Below are 15681 nucleotides of genomic sequence, written 5' to 3'. Positions count from 1 at the left end.
GGCCACCGAAATTTTCGGCCGAAAATGGGCCTATCCCATTTCGGCCGATAATGGGTTAAAAATGCCGAAACTGCGATCTGTGCATTAATCAACTAACAGACCGGGCGAGCGGCCGCTAATAGCTGTAACTGTGCGCTTCACTTTACTTCCCTGTCAGCGGCAGATGTACATGAAGTTTCTTCCTCCGAAAACCATTGTGGTCGAGTAGACCCGCCCCTCCCTCACTTCATTGGTGGATTATTAAGTCTTTGCCAATCAGATTCATCCAGGCGGAAATCCCCCTCCTGTGATCTCATCACGGAGAAGCCTCCTTTGCATGAGACGCTCGAGAATTGTTTACTTTTTTTTTCTTGTCTTATCTCTCGGCAGCAGGAGAGGCTCGTGCAGGGGGGGGGGGACGCTCCGAGCGAGCGGAGCGGAGCAAGATACACTCTTCATGTGCTGGACATAGAGAGACATGTGCTGGACATAGAAAGAGCTCTGTCATCGATCAGGGAGCCAATCCGCTCAGTGTACTTCTCTATCATCCATCCGGACTCCATTATCTGACATAACACCCATCCACTTCCATTACCTGACATAACACCCATTCACTTCCACTGAGGCGAGCTTACCATTGGTATTAGTATTATTCAGCATGAGGGGGTTAATGTATTGTCACTGCTGGTCACTGATGCATTAGTGACCGACCAGTGGCAGTTAATTAACCCCCTTGTGGTGCCTTAGTGCAACCAGTATCAGTGCAACCAGTGTTAATTAACACTGATACTGGTTGCACTAATGCAGCACAAGGGGGTTAATTAACTGCCACTGGTCGGTCACTAATGCATCAGTGACCAGCAGTGACAATACATTAACCCCCTCATGCTGCATAATACTAATACCATTGGTAATTAAATTAACCACTTGCCAACCCATCACAGTACATATACTGTGACAGGGTGGCAGCGATAGGTGAACGTCGCTGCCTGTTTTTGGTGTATGCCCCTATTCTATCCAATTTAAAATTATTTGGGGGAAAAAGTCATTTTCGGTTTCGGTTTCGGTTTTCGGCCAAGGGCATCCTGCATTTCCGGTTTCGGTTTCGGCCCAAAATTTTCATTTCGGTGCATCCCTAGATATAATGCACAGAAATTGGAAAAGATAAAGCAACAAGTACAAAACATGAACAGAGAAAAAGTTACAACCCAAACAAAAACAACCAAAGGATGGTTTGGAGATGCATGGGGAAATGTGTGATGCCGCTCTGCAGCAGTTTACATACAAAGTAAGTGGGAAAAAGATAGGAAGGTAGAGCCATAGAAATCTAATAGTGACACAAAATCCATACCATGTAGTCACGCGGTGTGGGGAGGAAGTGACTGCAGATGGGAGGAAAATAATCGCGTAAACAGGAAGGAGTGTATGGGTGTAATAGGTAAAGGAGGAAGTAGTGATGGGTGTAGTAGGAGGTGCTAACCATATTAATCATGTTCTATATTGGAACATACTGGCACTGGAAGAATAGGATAACCAGCACTTTAAAGGACTTATTTATTATTCATGCACATTTTTTTCACTGATTGCACTTTCTTTTAATTTTTTACAAATATTATGAATTGATTAAAAAACATTGTTTCTGCACAAATGTATAATGATAGATTTTAAGCATGTTATGGTTACAGCGCTGGGTACACACATTTAAAAAAAACTTCTGCCTTTTGAACCACTTTAAAATCTTACATTTTTTTTTTCTTTTTTTTTTTTTGTAGGTCGATCGTGTCTGAATTATGAATCCCAGGATGCAAAGTCTAGCCTTTCAAAGACTCTGGCACAGGTGCTGCAAGACAATGTGGCTCTCCCTTATTTTATCCAATTTATGGAACTCCGCAGAATGGAACATTTAGTAAAGTTCTGGCTGGAGGCCAAGAGTTTTAATTCCACAACCTGGTCCCGAATAAGAGCATACAGTTTAAACACAGTCAAGCACAGCTCCCTGGCAGAACCAGTATCTCCGGCTCCAAAACGGCCAGACTTGTCTGCAGCTTCATCACTAGCATCAGCTAATCTGAAAGCTCAAGATTCCTCTAAAGTTCCACAGCACACATCTAGGTTAAAAGGACTGAATTCTCCTGCAAAGCAGAACAGCACTTCAAATCACTTGCAGGCAAAACAGAAGATTGGACAAGTGCCGGCCATCCAGCTTGAACTCTGCACAGATCAAACATTACCCTCGCATGAGCAGTCTTCCATGCTTAATGCATCAAACAGAGACAGCGCAACCGATGAAGGGCTGAAAGACCTGTCACAGAAACTGATGAAGAGTAAGTTATCTATTTACAGATTTGTAAATGGTTTCTCTAGGGAAATCCAAACATTACACCAACAGAGTTTTCTGAAGTGTTTGTGCCAAGACTAAAGCAGCCCATAGATGATTTGATGATTCGATTGATAATGCAATGCCTCCCACAGCGCTATTGTGTACTGCTGGGGGGACGGAATTATCAGCTGGCAGAACACAATTATAACTGCTAGAGACTAAGCTGCTAGCAAAAATCACATGTAAAAAATCCGACTTGCTCGTTGAACCCAAGTCAAACGAATCCTCTTTGGTACAACCAGCCTGCCCATAGATGGATTGAATCTCAGCTGGTCCCTGTTGAACTGGTTGAATTTCAGTCCATGTATGGGCCTGCTTTACTTCGGTAGTCTTTGGGGCTGATTTACCAAAGGCTTAGGGAATGTTGACTTTGCAGATTTAATGTTTAAGCTTAGGAAAAAAAAAAAAAAAAAAAGTTGCTGCCAAGTTTATTTATTTATTTTTTTTTAAATACCCAACCGTGCTCAGGGGAAGTTGGGAAAACAGGATTTGTTTTTTTGCATATTATTGATTGATTGAAGTGAACACCGCTTCACATTGTTTACTAAGCTCAGTGAACATTCACTTTGCAAAGTCAACAGTATTTCCTCTTTTAGCAGATCAATTCGTAAGTCTTCTTTTCCATCTCTGGTGTGGATTTTGGTAGGATTGAAGACCATGATGCTCTTTACAGGTAGCCTTGTCTTAGCCATAGACCCCAATCATTCCTACATGTTCAGTGGACATGCATAGAAACATATGTTTCTGTATGTATTCCCGGGATTCATGCAGAATGCGTGTGGCTCTTGCTAGCACCCTAAACACGGCTAGCAGACACGTGTTTTGTCATGCAACAAAATGCACTGAAGAAAAAAAAAAAAGCGTGCAGCTTATCTCCTGAAAAGGCACAGGAGTTTCTTTGTCACACATTGGACAGCCGATTCAAATAAAGGAAAAAAACGTGGGCAGGAATGCGAGTTCCGAGTTATGCTTTGTGTCAATGGTCCTTTACTCTTAGAAGGCTTCTCAGCTCTGACTACTCCCAAGGCCAGAGAGATGCATGCTCCTCCAGTTCTTCAGTGTGCATAGCTGAGCTGAGAGGAATGGAGGGCTAAGTGGGGATTCCAGAGATAACAACAGGGAAGAATTAATTATTGTATTAAGCTTAACAATTTTTCTTAAATAGATTTATATCTGCTGTAAAGCGGAACTTAACCCTCCTATCCTTTACAGCCAAGGAAGCCATAATCTTAGCCTCTTATTAATCTGCAGTTGCCATCATTAGCTATTTGATAGTTTGACAGTTCAGTTGAAAGTAGAAGCAGCTGTGACATTTATCATTCATGACTTGCTTTGACTATCATTTTGTTTGAGAAAACGTTAAATCTGATGGGTTTAGTTCTGCTTTAAATCTCCATAAATGGCATCTCTACCTAATATATGAAGTTAATAAAGTGTCAGTTCAGAAATATAATGTATGTCTTTAGGTGCGTTCAGTTATTGCAGAGCTCCCCAGAAATCACAAAACACAGAGCATCTTGTAAGTGAATATTAATTTTGAAGCAGTGGCTATTAGTCAACATGGTGAAGATTACTGGGAACCTTGAGATTGAGGCTGGATTCACATTTGTGCTATGCCGGACATCCTATGTGATTTTGCTGACATCCCAAAACGCCAAATATGATTGGAACCTTAAACCTCATACACACTATTATTTAGCTTCTGTCTGACCGACTGCAATAAACACGGGCTGAATTTTCGGCCGGTTTCTATCAGCTCGTGTGTACTGGGCTTTAGTCCCCATGTCCTTTCAAAGATTTGATGCTGAAGCCAATGGTTGTATTATCATTACAGCTGAGCTAGAAGTCACTGTTATGTTTGCCACATGTATTATAATCTGATATTACAATCTCTCATACATCTACCACAAGTATGTAGTGCAAGGGTCTGCCTGGCTGAATGTACATTGATTGGATAGATTAGGTAGTTCCTCATATTATTTTGGTAGAACTAAAATTGATTGTTCAGAGCTTTTACAGTGAGTTAGTAACATATATGGCGAGACCTAGGGACAGTGTTGCTGAAATTTTGTTTGCTTCAAGCAGGTTTAATTTTATCATACAAGCTGGTATTTCAAAAGCCAGTTGCATCAGGAAAAATGCAAAAGGAGATCAATTGCAGGTCGAAAGCACCTACCAGTGAATTCTGATTGATCCCAGATGTGTCTCAAACTGATGGTATTCACACGAGCACAAAGCATGTCAATATAGGCCCTAACAGTGTCTGACATTAGTAAGGGCTCGTTCACACTATTGTGTGTGCAGTTACTGGCGCTTTTCGGCAATGCATAAATGCCAAAGGCACAAAGAAAAAAATCGGTAGTCTTCTGGTTTGATGAATGCTGCATTTTTGCCATCACATGGGATGACACCGCATTGCTTTGCGATATACTGTTTATGCACTTCAAATAAAGTTTAAAAAAATATTCCTCTCTCTGCACGACAAAACTGACAGCTGCCCACACCCGAAAACTGCACACTTAAACATATGGCCAGAGTGAGCGAGCCCTACCTCTAAATATTAATTCTGCTGCTATTCACATTTTAGGACTTCCATATTGTTAACCACTCGCAAATCTTTGCAATTTAGTTTGAGCACACAATGAAAAAAATATGTAATACAATAAATGCCTAATTTGATTGTAAAGTCTTGTTTTTTTTTTTTCCCTATAAAAATAACAAACATGTTATACTTACCTGCTCTGAGGCAGTGGATTTGCACAGAGCAGCCCAGATCCTCTTCTTCTCAGGCCTCTCCTCTGTGTTCCTGCCCCTCCTTCCTGTTCAGTGCCTCCTCAGCAAGCAGCTTGCTGTGTGGGCACCTGAATCGAGTCGCAGATCCCTGTGTCTATTCAGGCACGGATCCCGCGCCGGCCCTGCCCCCTCTCTCTCCTTATTGACTAGCTGACTTTGAGAGCAGCGGCAGCCAATGGCGGAAAGGTGGGAAAAGTTCTGTAATTTATCTTTGTCCAATCTTTTTACATCACAGAAACCTGACATTTCACCAGACTTTTTATATCCACTGTACCAAAGCCCAATCTTGATCCAGTGCTGTGCACGAGAACAGCGGCTCCCTCACTGCCATTGGATCCTGCTGCTGTCAATCAAATTCTGAAACAATGGAGCCAGGGGTAGGGCGGAGCCACCCTGTCTGTATTAAGATCCAGACAGGGCAGCTCGGAAGCAAGCCTGCAAGAGTGTCCCGATAACGTATTTCTATGGGGAAACTCGCTGAAGAGGTGGAGCCAGGAGCGCAGACAGGAGACCCGAGAAGGACTAATCATGCAAGATAAAACAGTTCTTAAAGTATAATTACAGGAAAAACTTGTAGGTTTGGATGGAGTAGAAGGGGAATAGACTACCTGTCAGTTTATATTGCTGTCTGTGCCCCTGTTAGGGGGATTCACCCCCTCTATCTTTCCTGTTTACCCTTCTTTTTGAAAGCAAAAGTAAAAAAAAAAAACACAATTTTGGGCGGTTTTCAGAAAGGTAATAGAGGGAAAATCTTCCAATGAAGACCCTCGTTTTGTGGGTCCCCAAGGAATTCCCATAATCTTTTGCTGACCAGCCACCATAGTTTTACGGTGCAGGTCGGCTCTATTACATGAAAAGTTTGTGTAATTGACAGTGGGGGCACGCGCGCCAATTTGGCCAGAGGGGGAGCCGATCAGCGTGTCCGGCGCACGCGATATCTGCCGGCCACCAGCAATCGTGATATCAGCGATCACTTCCCATAGAGACAGAATGGCAGTCCATTTTCCCTGAGCTTCCTGTTTATCTGTATGGGCAACCATTTTTGTGTAGCTCTTGTGCTATGCTGAGCAGCGTGACCTTTCCTCAGGCAACATCACTTCTTGTGTGTATATTACATAGTTACATAGTAGGTGAGGTTGAATAAAGACCAATAGTCCATCCAGTTCAACCTCTGTAGGTGTGTGTGGCTGTAATCATCTCGCATAGCCCTGAATGTTCTGATCCTTGAGATGTACGTCTAAGAGTCTTTTGAAAGCCACCATACTTCCCGCAGAAACCACCTCTTGTGGAAGAGAATTCCACAATCTTGTAGCCCAATCTTGTAGCCCTAACAGTAAAGAACCCCCCACGTTGCCTGAGGTTAAAACGCTTCTCCTTTAATCGCTTTGTATGCCCTCTTGTCCTCATGCAATCCCTTTGACTGAACAGCTTTTTTTCTAGGCTGAGATCCCCATTGAGATATTTATAAATTGCTATCATGTCCCCCCTCAGGCGTCTCTTCTCCAGGGAGAATAAATTAAGCGATTGCAGACGCTCTTCATAATTAAGGTCCTCCAATCCCCTAATCAGTTTAGTTGCCCTTCTCTGGACTCTCTCCAGCTCCAACACATCCCTCCTGAGGACTGGCGACCAGAACTGGACAGAATACTCCAGATGCGGTCGGACCAGAGTTTTATAAAGTGAAGGATTATAGTCTTATCTCTGGAATACATCCCTTTCTTTATGCATGCTAATAATCTGCTGGCTTTGGCAGCTGCCGCTTGATATTGCATGCTGTTGCCTAATCTATCATCAACCAAGACTCCCAGATCCTTCTCCATTTTTGATTCCTCCAAGGGTTCCCCTCCTATATAAGGTTAGAAATTCCGCGCTAATGAAAAAATTAAATAAAAATGGCTGCTGCCTACCTCAAAATATAGTGTGAAGCTATATTCTAAAATATGGTAAATTGTGAAGGTAATATGGCGCTGCCAGGTGTGATGTCACAATCAATGAGAGGTAATAAATAAGATATGGTATGTGATATAAAGAATAAATATAGTAAACCAATGTCTAAAAACCATGTGTAGTACAATATATAAAAAACTCAATAATAAATATTAATAAATAAATATACATATAGTGGATAAGTGCAAATGCAAATAGGTGAAAGTGATCCCAGCACCTGCGTTTTTTTCAGACCACCTTGGGATTCACCCTTTTTTTTCCCTCCGGAATTTATTCACTTGAATATGGACTTTCACAAATTTTAAAAGGATGTTGCTTCACATTTAATATTTTTCTCATGAACTTTTTATCAATTTTTATGAATTCTATATATCACATGTGTATATTTACTATATAGCTCTATATATATTTATAATTTTTTCACTATTCACCTTTCACCAGGATATTCCTCCCCTGATGTCACATTAATATATAATTTATTAGTAATTTCAATTGCTATACCTAGCCAAGGGGCTAGTGCTTTCACGTCTATTTATTCACATTTTATTATATTCACCTACATATTTATATGGTCACACCTTTTACAGTATAATTTATATGGTCACATCCTTTATACTATAATCTATTCATATTTATATGGTCACTTTCACCTATTTGCACTTATCCACTATATTAATGTATATTTATGTATTTATTAATATTTATTTATTGAGTTTTGTATATATTGTACTACACATGGTTTTTAGACATTGGTTTACTATATTTATTCTTTATATCACATACCATATCTTATTTATTACCTCTCATTGATTGTGACATCACACCTGGCAGCGCCATATTACCTCCCCAATTTATCACTTCTTGTCTATCTGTTTTTTGCTGCTGGCCGAGGTCCCTTCTGTCTTTCTCTCCATGCTGCTGGAACGATCAGGAGGATGGTTTGTCTGTGGTAGTACAGTACTTGGGGTTCCTACGGACGTATCCTTGCACATTCTACTGTCAGTTTAGTTTAAGGGGTTCCCTGCAGATCGCTGTGTTCGGTGGTGGGTGCCGCGATCGGCACTCTTAAAGCGACAGTACTCCGGTTTTTGCAAATTGCAATATGGAGTCCCAAACTGTGATATCACCTCAGACCCAATCTGTGCGACTCCCGGACAGTCCAGATCAGTCGCTGGCCGTGATTTCAGCAGCTCTGGAAAGCCTGGCGACTAAAGTTGATTTAGTCATGAAAAAGGTTGATAGCCGCAAACTGCTGCTGCCTTCTCCTTCTATGGAGGTGTCCTCTGAGAGGCTGAAGAGATTGCCCGGACGCTCCCCTACCTGAGGGGTCGCTGTCCTCACAGTCAGATGGGGAAGAGGACCTGTTGCCTTCAGCTGCAGCGTGGGAACGCGCTTTAATGGAAGCCATGGTTATTTCAGTACGGGACACTTTAAAATTGGCTGATGAGCCCACGCCAGAAGGGACGCGGGTGGCTTTTGGCTCCCAGAAAGCTGGCAAGGTTTTCCCTTCTCCCGACACTTTTCAGGATATCGTGAATGACCAATGGCGGCGCGTTAAGCATGTGTAAGTTGTGCCAAACGCTTTAAATGTCTCCAACCGTACGGGCCCGGTGGACAGGCAGATGGAATCCCTTTCCCGCCATCTTCATGTGTTGGCGGGTTCCATTTTGAAACTGGTGTTTGTGTCTCTTTTAGTCTCACAGACGGTGACGGAGTGGATTAGGGGTTTGCGGGAGTCTTTGGACCCCAAGACTGTTCCTCCGGAACAGCTGGAACTGTTGGACCAGGTGATCCAGGCCCTGGTGTTCCTGTGTGATGCTTCTATGAATGCGGCTCCCCTGGTGGCCTGGGTTTCGGCCTGGGCATTGCCTTGAGATGCATGGTTTGGCTGAAGAGCTTGTTGGTTAACCAAACTTCTAAGAAGTTCCTTTCTGGGAGAGCATTTTTTTGGCGAGGTCAAGGGCTTGACTGACGGGAAGAGTATTCTTCTTTCTCAATTCGCGAAGACTCCCTGTACTAAGCGGGGTCCTTCCTTTTCTGCTCTCAAGCATTTTTTTTTCGTGCCTCCAGTGCGCAAGAAAAAGGTAAGCTGTTCAGAGCTTCTGGAGGGGCTAAAAAGCATTGGGGCAAGCCCAAGCCGGGTCAGTCTGGTACTGCTGACAAATCCTCTTCAGCATTAAGGGGTGCCCTCACCCGGCTCAGAAGTGGGGGGGGGGGGCGCCTGCGCTTCTTTCAGGAATCCTGGACTTCCTTCATTCAGGATGATTGGGTTTGTAAACTGATTTGTTCCGGGTAAAAGATCAAATTCTTGTCCCGGCCAGGGGACAGGTTTTTTCAGTCAAATCTTCACTTGTCTCCAGAGCTTTTGAAGGCTCTGTGGGAGGCTGTGCAAGATCTCCTGTCTCAAGGAGTGATTGTGCCGGTTCCTCAGCAGGAACGCTCTCAAGGTTTTCATTCAAACCTGTTCACGGTGCCCAGAAAAGAGGGGAAGGTGAGCCCAATTCTGGTCAGTGGTGGCATCATTGAATCGGGGATTTTCTGGCCTCCATCAATCTCAAAGATGTGTATCTTCACGTCCTCATTTTTGAGGGACACCTGCGATTCCTCCACTTTGCGGTGGCAGAGGAGCACTTTCAATTTGTGACGTTACCCTTTGGTCTCGCCTCGGCTCCCAGAGTATTTACCAAGGTCCTGGTCCCAGTGCTGGCCTTGTTACGTCAGAGAGATATCTCCATTGTGGGATATCTGGACGATCTCCTGTTGCGAGCAGACTCCCACTCAGATCTGCTGGGCAACGTCTCTATCACGATTCAGACCATTCAGGAATTCGGGTGGACGATCAATTTCAAGAAATCTGCTCTGACCCCTTCAATACGGGTCACTTATCTGGGGCTGACTCTCCTCTGGCCGAGGGTCTTTCTCCCCCTGGACAAACTTCAGTAGCTGCAAAAAGCAGTCAGGTTGCTGATGGAGACCAATTGGTCCTCCTTGCGGGCTTGCATGCGGGCCCTGGGTCTGATGGTTTCGACCTTTGAAGCAGTCCCGTTTTGCTCAGTCTAACTCGAGATCCTTGCAAAAGGAGATTCTGGCAAAATGGAACAGAGATTCTTGGTCGTTGGACCAGAAGATTTGCTTGAGCCATCTTACAAAGGTTGCTCTTTCTTGGTTGCTCCAGTCTCCTGTCCTGTGCCAGGGCAAGTTCTTCCTGCCGGTGTTTTGGACGGTGGTCACCACGGACGCCAGCCTGTCAGGTTGGGGAAGCTCTGTGCCCAGGGGATTTGGGCATCAAAGGAGTCTTTCTTGCGATCAATATTCTGTAGCTGAGAGCAATAAAGCTTTGCCTGCTTCACTGGACGAGTCGGCTACGCAGCTATCCGGTTTGAAAGCCGAACAATGCCATGGCTGTGACTTACATCAATCAAGGGGGCACCAGGAGTGCTCTGGTGGCCAAGGATGGGGCTTAGATTCTGATTTGGGCGGAAGCTAGTGTTCCGGCTCTTTCCGCAGTCCACATTCCGGATGTGGAGAATTGGCAGGCGGATTACCTGAGTCGTCAGGTGTTGGATCAAGGGGAATGGTCCCTTCATCTGGAGGTGTTTCATCTTCTGTGTGTCCGGTGGGGGAACTCGAACAAGGATCTGTTTGCGTCCCGCCTCAAAAGAAAAGTTCCGCGGTTTGTGGCCAGGTCTCGAGATCCTCGGGCCGGCGCCACAGACGCTCTGGTGGCTCCTTGGAGCCAGTATCGGCTGATTTATGCCTTTCCTCTGCTCGTACTCTTGCCAAGATAACTTCACCGGGTGGCGATGGAAGGCATTCCTGTCGTTCTGGTGGCACCAGACTGGCCTCGTCAGTCTTGGTATGCAGAACTGGTAAAAATGGTCGTTGATCCTCCATGGCGTCTTCTTCTGCGGGAAGATCTACTTTCCCAAGGACCAATCTTCCATCCTGCTTTATGGTCGCTGGCTTTAACGGCTTGGCTGTTGAAAGCAAGGTGTTAAAGGATAGAGGTCTCTCTCACTCGGTGATTCCACTCTTTTGAAGGCCAGGAAGTCGACCTCCAGGAAGATCTATCATCGTACGTGGAAATCGTACATTTCATGGTGTGAATCGCTGCAGCTGCACCCTCGCTTGTTTTCTATAGCTAGGGTTTTGCCCTTTACACAAAAAGGGGTTGAGCAGTGCTTGGTGTTGGGTACTATCAAGGGCCAGGTGTCGGCCTTGGCTATTTAATTCCAACAACCATTGGCTACTAATAGCTTGATTCGCACTTTCATCCAGGGGGTGCATCATCTGGCTCCTCCGAGGAGATCCCTCGTTACCACCGTGGGATCTCAATCTGGTTTTGTCTGTTCTTCGAAAGCCTCCCTTTGAGAATATTAGGGAGATTTCTCTGCTTTCCTTGTCACAGAAGGTTGCCTTCCTAGTGGCTATTACTTCTGCTCGCCGAGTCTCTTGAGTTGGCGGCGCTGTTCTGTCCGCCTTATTTGGTGGTCCACAGGGATAAAGTGGTCCTTCGGCCAAAGCCGTCTTTTCTCCCTAAGGTGGTGTCGGATTTTCATCTTAATGAAGACATTGTGTTGCCTTCCTTATGTCCTAAGCCTCAACATTCCAAGGAGATTGTCTTGCACTCTCTGAATGTGGTTCGGGCGATTAGGGTTTATCGGACGGTTACTAAGTGCTTTAGAAACTCGGACTCTCTCTTTGTTCTTATGGACGGTCCTCGCAAAGGTTTGGCTGCGTCCGCTGCGACCATTTCGAGATGGATCAGGAAGACGGTTGTTCAGGCTTATTCACTCAAGGGTCAGGTTCCTCCTTTGCCTTTGAAGGCTCATTCTACTGGAGCGCTGAGTGCTTCTTGGGCTCTTCTTGGGCTTTTCGCCATCGGGCCTCGGTTGTACAAGTTTGTAAGGCAGTGACTTGGTCGTCTGTACACACCTTTACCAAATTTTACAAGGTGAATTTGTTGGCTTCTTCGGATGCTTCTTTTGGCCGCAAGAGTTTGCAGGCTGCTATTTCATAAGAGACTGTTTTTTTCTTATTCTCTTAGGGGGCTTTTACCTGGGTGAGCTCATGTTGTTTTGGTTGAGCGTCATGTTACACATTTGGCTAGGTTTAGCCTTTGGTGTTTACGTTCCGTTCTGGTTGTGTTTTTTCCACCCCTCATGCCTATACTGCTTTGGGGCGTTCCACACAGCTCATGAAGATGAGGCTGCATCTGTCAATGGACGATAGAGAAAATTAGATTCTTTTTTAGGATCTTACCGTAAAATCTTTCTCTGATGTCCATTGACAGATGCTGCAGCCGCCCCTCTGAAATAGGGATGTTTTTTTGTCTTCACTGCTTGCAACCAAACTATTGTGCTGGGTTGTGTCTGTGAGGGTTATGTCTGGAGGGACATCCCCATAGGCGTGTATATGCTAAAACTTTGTACTAACGTACTGCCTAGACTACTCCTGCAGGTGGCAGCATAACACACACAGCTCATGGCAATGAGGCTGCGTCTTTCAATGGACAACCGAGAAAGATTTTACAGTAAGATCTTACAAAAATCGTATTTTTTAGCACTAATTACTGTAGTACAGTCACTGGTCCCCTCAAGTGTCAGTTGTCCAATCTGTCTGTCGCAATGTCGCAGTCCTGCTAGAAATCGTTGATTGCCGCCGTTACTAGTAAAAAAAATAAATTACAAATCTTTCCCCTAGTTTGTAGACATGATAACTTTTGCGCAAACCAATCAATATACACTTATTGGGATTTTTTTTTACCAAAAATATGTGGCAGAATACATATTGGCCTAAATTGATGAAAAAAAATTAGATTTTTTTATTTTTATTTTTTTATTGGATATGTTTTATAGCAGAAAGTAAAAAATATTGTTTTTTTTTTTGTTTGCTCTTAGCACAAAAAATAAAAACCGCAGAGGTGATCCAACTACCACCACAAGAAAGCTCCATTTGTGGGAAAAAAGGACATAAATTTTATTTGGATACAGCGTTACACAACCAGGCAATTGTCAGTTAAAGTAAAGCAATGCAGTATTGCAAAAAAATGGCCTGGTTATTAAGGGGGAAAAACCACCTGGTCCTTAAGTGGCTAATTAATTAAATTAATTTTCAGGGATTTCTTCTCACTTCTGTTTGAGTATAGAACAGAAAGTGAAGGGAAATCACCACAATGATACACAGATGGTGAAAAAAAAAAATCTGACGGGTTATAACCATCCCTTACGCTATCCAATATGAAAAGAAAAAGTTTTGCCTAAAGATCTACTTTATTATATATGGGTATGCATCTGTATGTGTTCTACTTTATCATTTAGACATTTGGATAACTTTTTAAACTTAAATTGAAATTGGTATTTTTATAACTACTTCTTCCCTTGCTCTTATTTAGAGTAACCTTAAGTTTTGTCTTTGATGTGCAGCTATTGCCTTGTGTGCATTTTTAGTGGAGATCTTCCCAGTGTAATGTTTAACAATGCTAGATTTTATAGTCTCTACATTTTTACATTAGGGGAAGGTGGAAAAAAAGTCACCCTTGTTTGTGAGGGCAGGTTCCTCTAATGTCTAGCCCCAGGGATGTTGGTAAAATGTGGTTTCTTCCTTTGGGGTGGCTAGTTGGCTTATTGTTACCCTGACCTGCTGGCTTCATTACTTTGAGTCACTGACCTGGAACAAGGATGCGAATTGGTAAAGTCAGAAGACCTTACATGCATACCTGTCCTGTTCCAAGTTAGCAGTTCAAATGTATTGAAACAAAAGGGTCACCAACAACTAGGCAACTAGCATAGTCCAAAAAGTTAGCAGGTACAGTCCTCATTTTCTTTTCATGGCAAGTTTCCTTTGTATACTAAAAAATATATATTTTTTAAATAAAAACTTGCCTATTCCCACCACCTATAACAAAAGTCCTGAAATACTTGCCTTCACTGGGGCTCCTGAACTGCAGCCGGCCATATAATCTCTATTAAAAAGCGAAGGATCAGAAACTTTCAATTCTATTGGTCTCCTGCTGCAGAGATCATGTGACCGAATACCATGCCATGGGATCCTGGAGAAGTGTTTTTTTTTTCCCAGTGAAGATGTTGCTACCTGCTCTATGTAGAATTTCAGACCGTCTAGGGCTGTAATTATGTGTGGTATTGGAAAAATCTGGTGAATTAATACTTTAAGACAATTTCATTTCGTCATCAATGTCTTTTTCTAGTAGCTAGGTCCCTTTTGATTTTATAATATGCTGACTCGCTAGTTTTAAACGTTTATGTTGGATATAAAGCTTTTCTTTTTTTCTTGTTAGGTATAGAGCGAGATGCTGTAAATACGTTCACCAAATACATTTCTCCGGATGCTGCTAAACCCATACCGATCAGTGAGGAGATCAGGAGTGATATTGTAGGTATGTCATTGAATACTGCTAATTCTGTGATCAAGGGATTACTTTAAAATATGTACTGTATATTGTGTGTGTGTTTCCAGCTATCTATATAGACTGTGATATACTAGTAGTATATCCCCTGCGCCAATGGATCTAGCTTATACTAATAAAATGGGAAGCAGCTGCTATAGTAAGGTGCAAGTGGGATGAGTGTGAAGTAACCTTCATAGGAAAAGTGTAATGTTCTGGTACCTTTGGGTACCCTAATTACTCTTTCATAAGTGTATGCGCCCCACCATTCTCTTTTGGTAAGGTGCGCATACACCTTTAAGACTGATGCTGTCATCACTGAGCGCCGGACTGGATGGCTATTTAGATCGCCGGCTCTCACTCACATGTGTTCGTTCAAACTGCTTTGTGCCTTGATGCTAACCTGTCTTGAAGCTCTCATGCTTGCAAGCATACCTCGCTGTCGGAACCACGCTGCGCTGATCCCTGTATCCCGCTACCGGATCATCCGCTCTTGCCGAACCTCTCCTCTGCTACATTGCTATTAGTGATAAGTACCCCACAGGGGAAACCTCTATAACCCTTATACTAAAGCTTACACTATCTAGCTCTGCATACTAAGGACTATTACTACATCTGCATTATCTAAGATTGCTAGCTCTTGAGACTACTACCACCTGTTCTTGCACTGGGTTGATCTCTCTTGTATGTCCACCTGCTACTCTGTCATCTGCTACCATACATGATTGCTAAACCTATCTGCATCCCATCTGCTACTATCTTACTTTCAAAAACATTTCCTTTCAAGTGTCTGTCATCTACCATCTCTACCCAATCTGTCTCTTCAGCCTATCATCACTGTGTTACTATATACATAAGTCACTCTAGGAAACATCTTACTGAGTGTGTGTATTTACTTGCTGAATTGAGATCATCCACACATGATGAGTCATTGGGAGTTGGGATTGGTGTCTCAGCGTTTCTCTACATGACTACTGAAGTGGAATATTTTTGCAGCTGAAAATCCACATCATACATAAAACGCAGGAGCGTTACAAAAAGCTACCGCTTGCTCAATAATAAAGTGCATGAATATTTAATGTATACAATATGCTTCAAAATAAATAAATAGTGCTTAAAGTAAAGTGCATAGATGTTGGTGCAAAATCAGTGCAAGCAAATTAAGATCAATTCCTAT

The 15681-nt window shown here is 43.2% G+C and overlaps 1 protein-coding gene across 1 annotated transcript in view; it reads left to right on the top strand.

The window, feature by feature from the left end:
- The window catches only part of AKAP10 (A-kinase anchoring protein 10), a 129139-nt gene that overhangs the window by 45158 nt on the left and 68300 nt on the right, over positions 1-15681 (top strand). The window contains exons 4-5 of the mRNA XM_082247302.1: positions 1752-2303; positions 14397-14495. Of these exons, the coding sequence (XP_082103428.1) occupies positions 1752-2303; positions 14397-14495 (651 nt within the window). The remainder of the gene's footprint in view (positions 1-1751; positions 2304-14396; positions 14496-15681) is intronic.

This window comes from Pelophylax lessonae (assembly GCF_965119305.1).
Source record: "Pelophylax lessonae genome assembly, chromosome: 2".
Lineage (NCBI taxonomy): Eukaryota > Metazoa > Chordata > Amphibia > Anura > Ranidae > Pelophylax > Pelophylax lessonae.
This window is presented reverse-complemented; position numbering and strand designations above follow the sequence as displayed.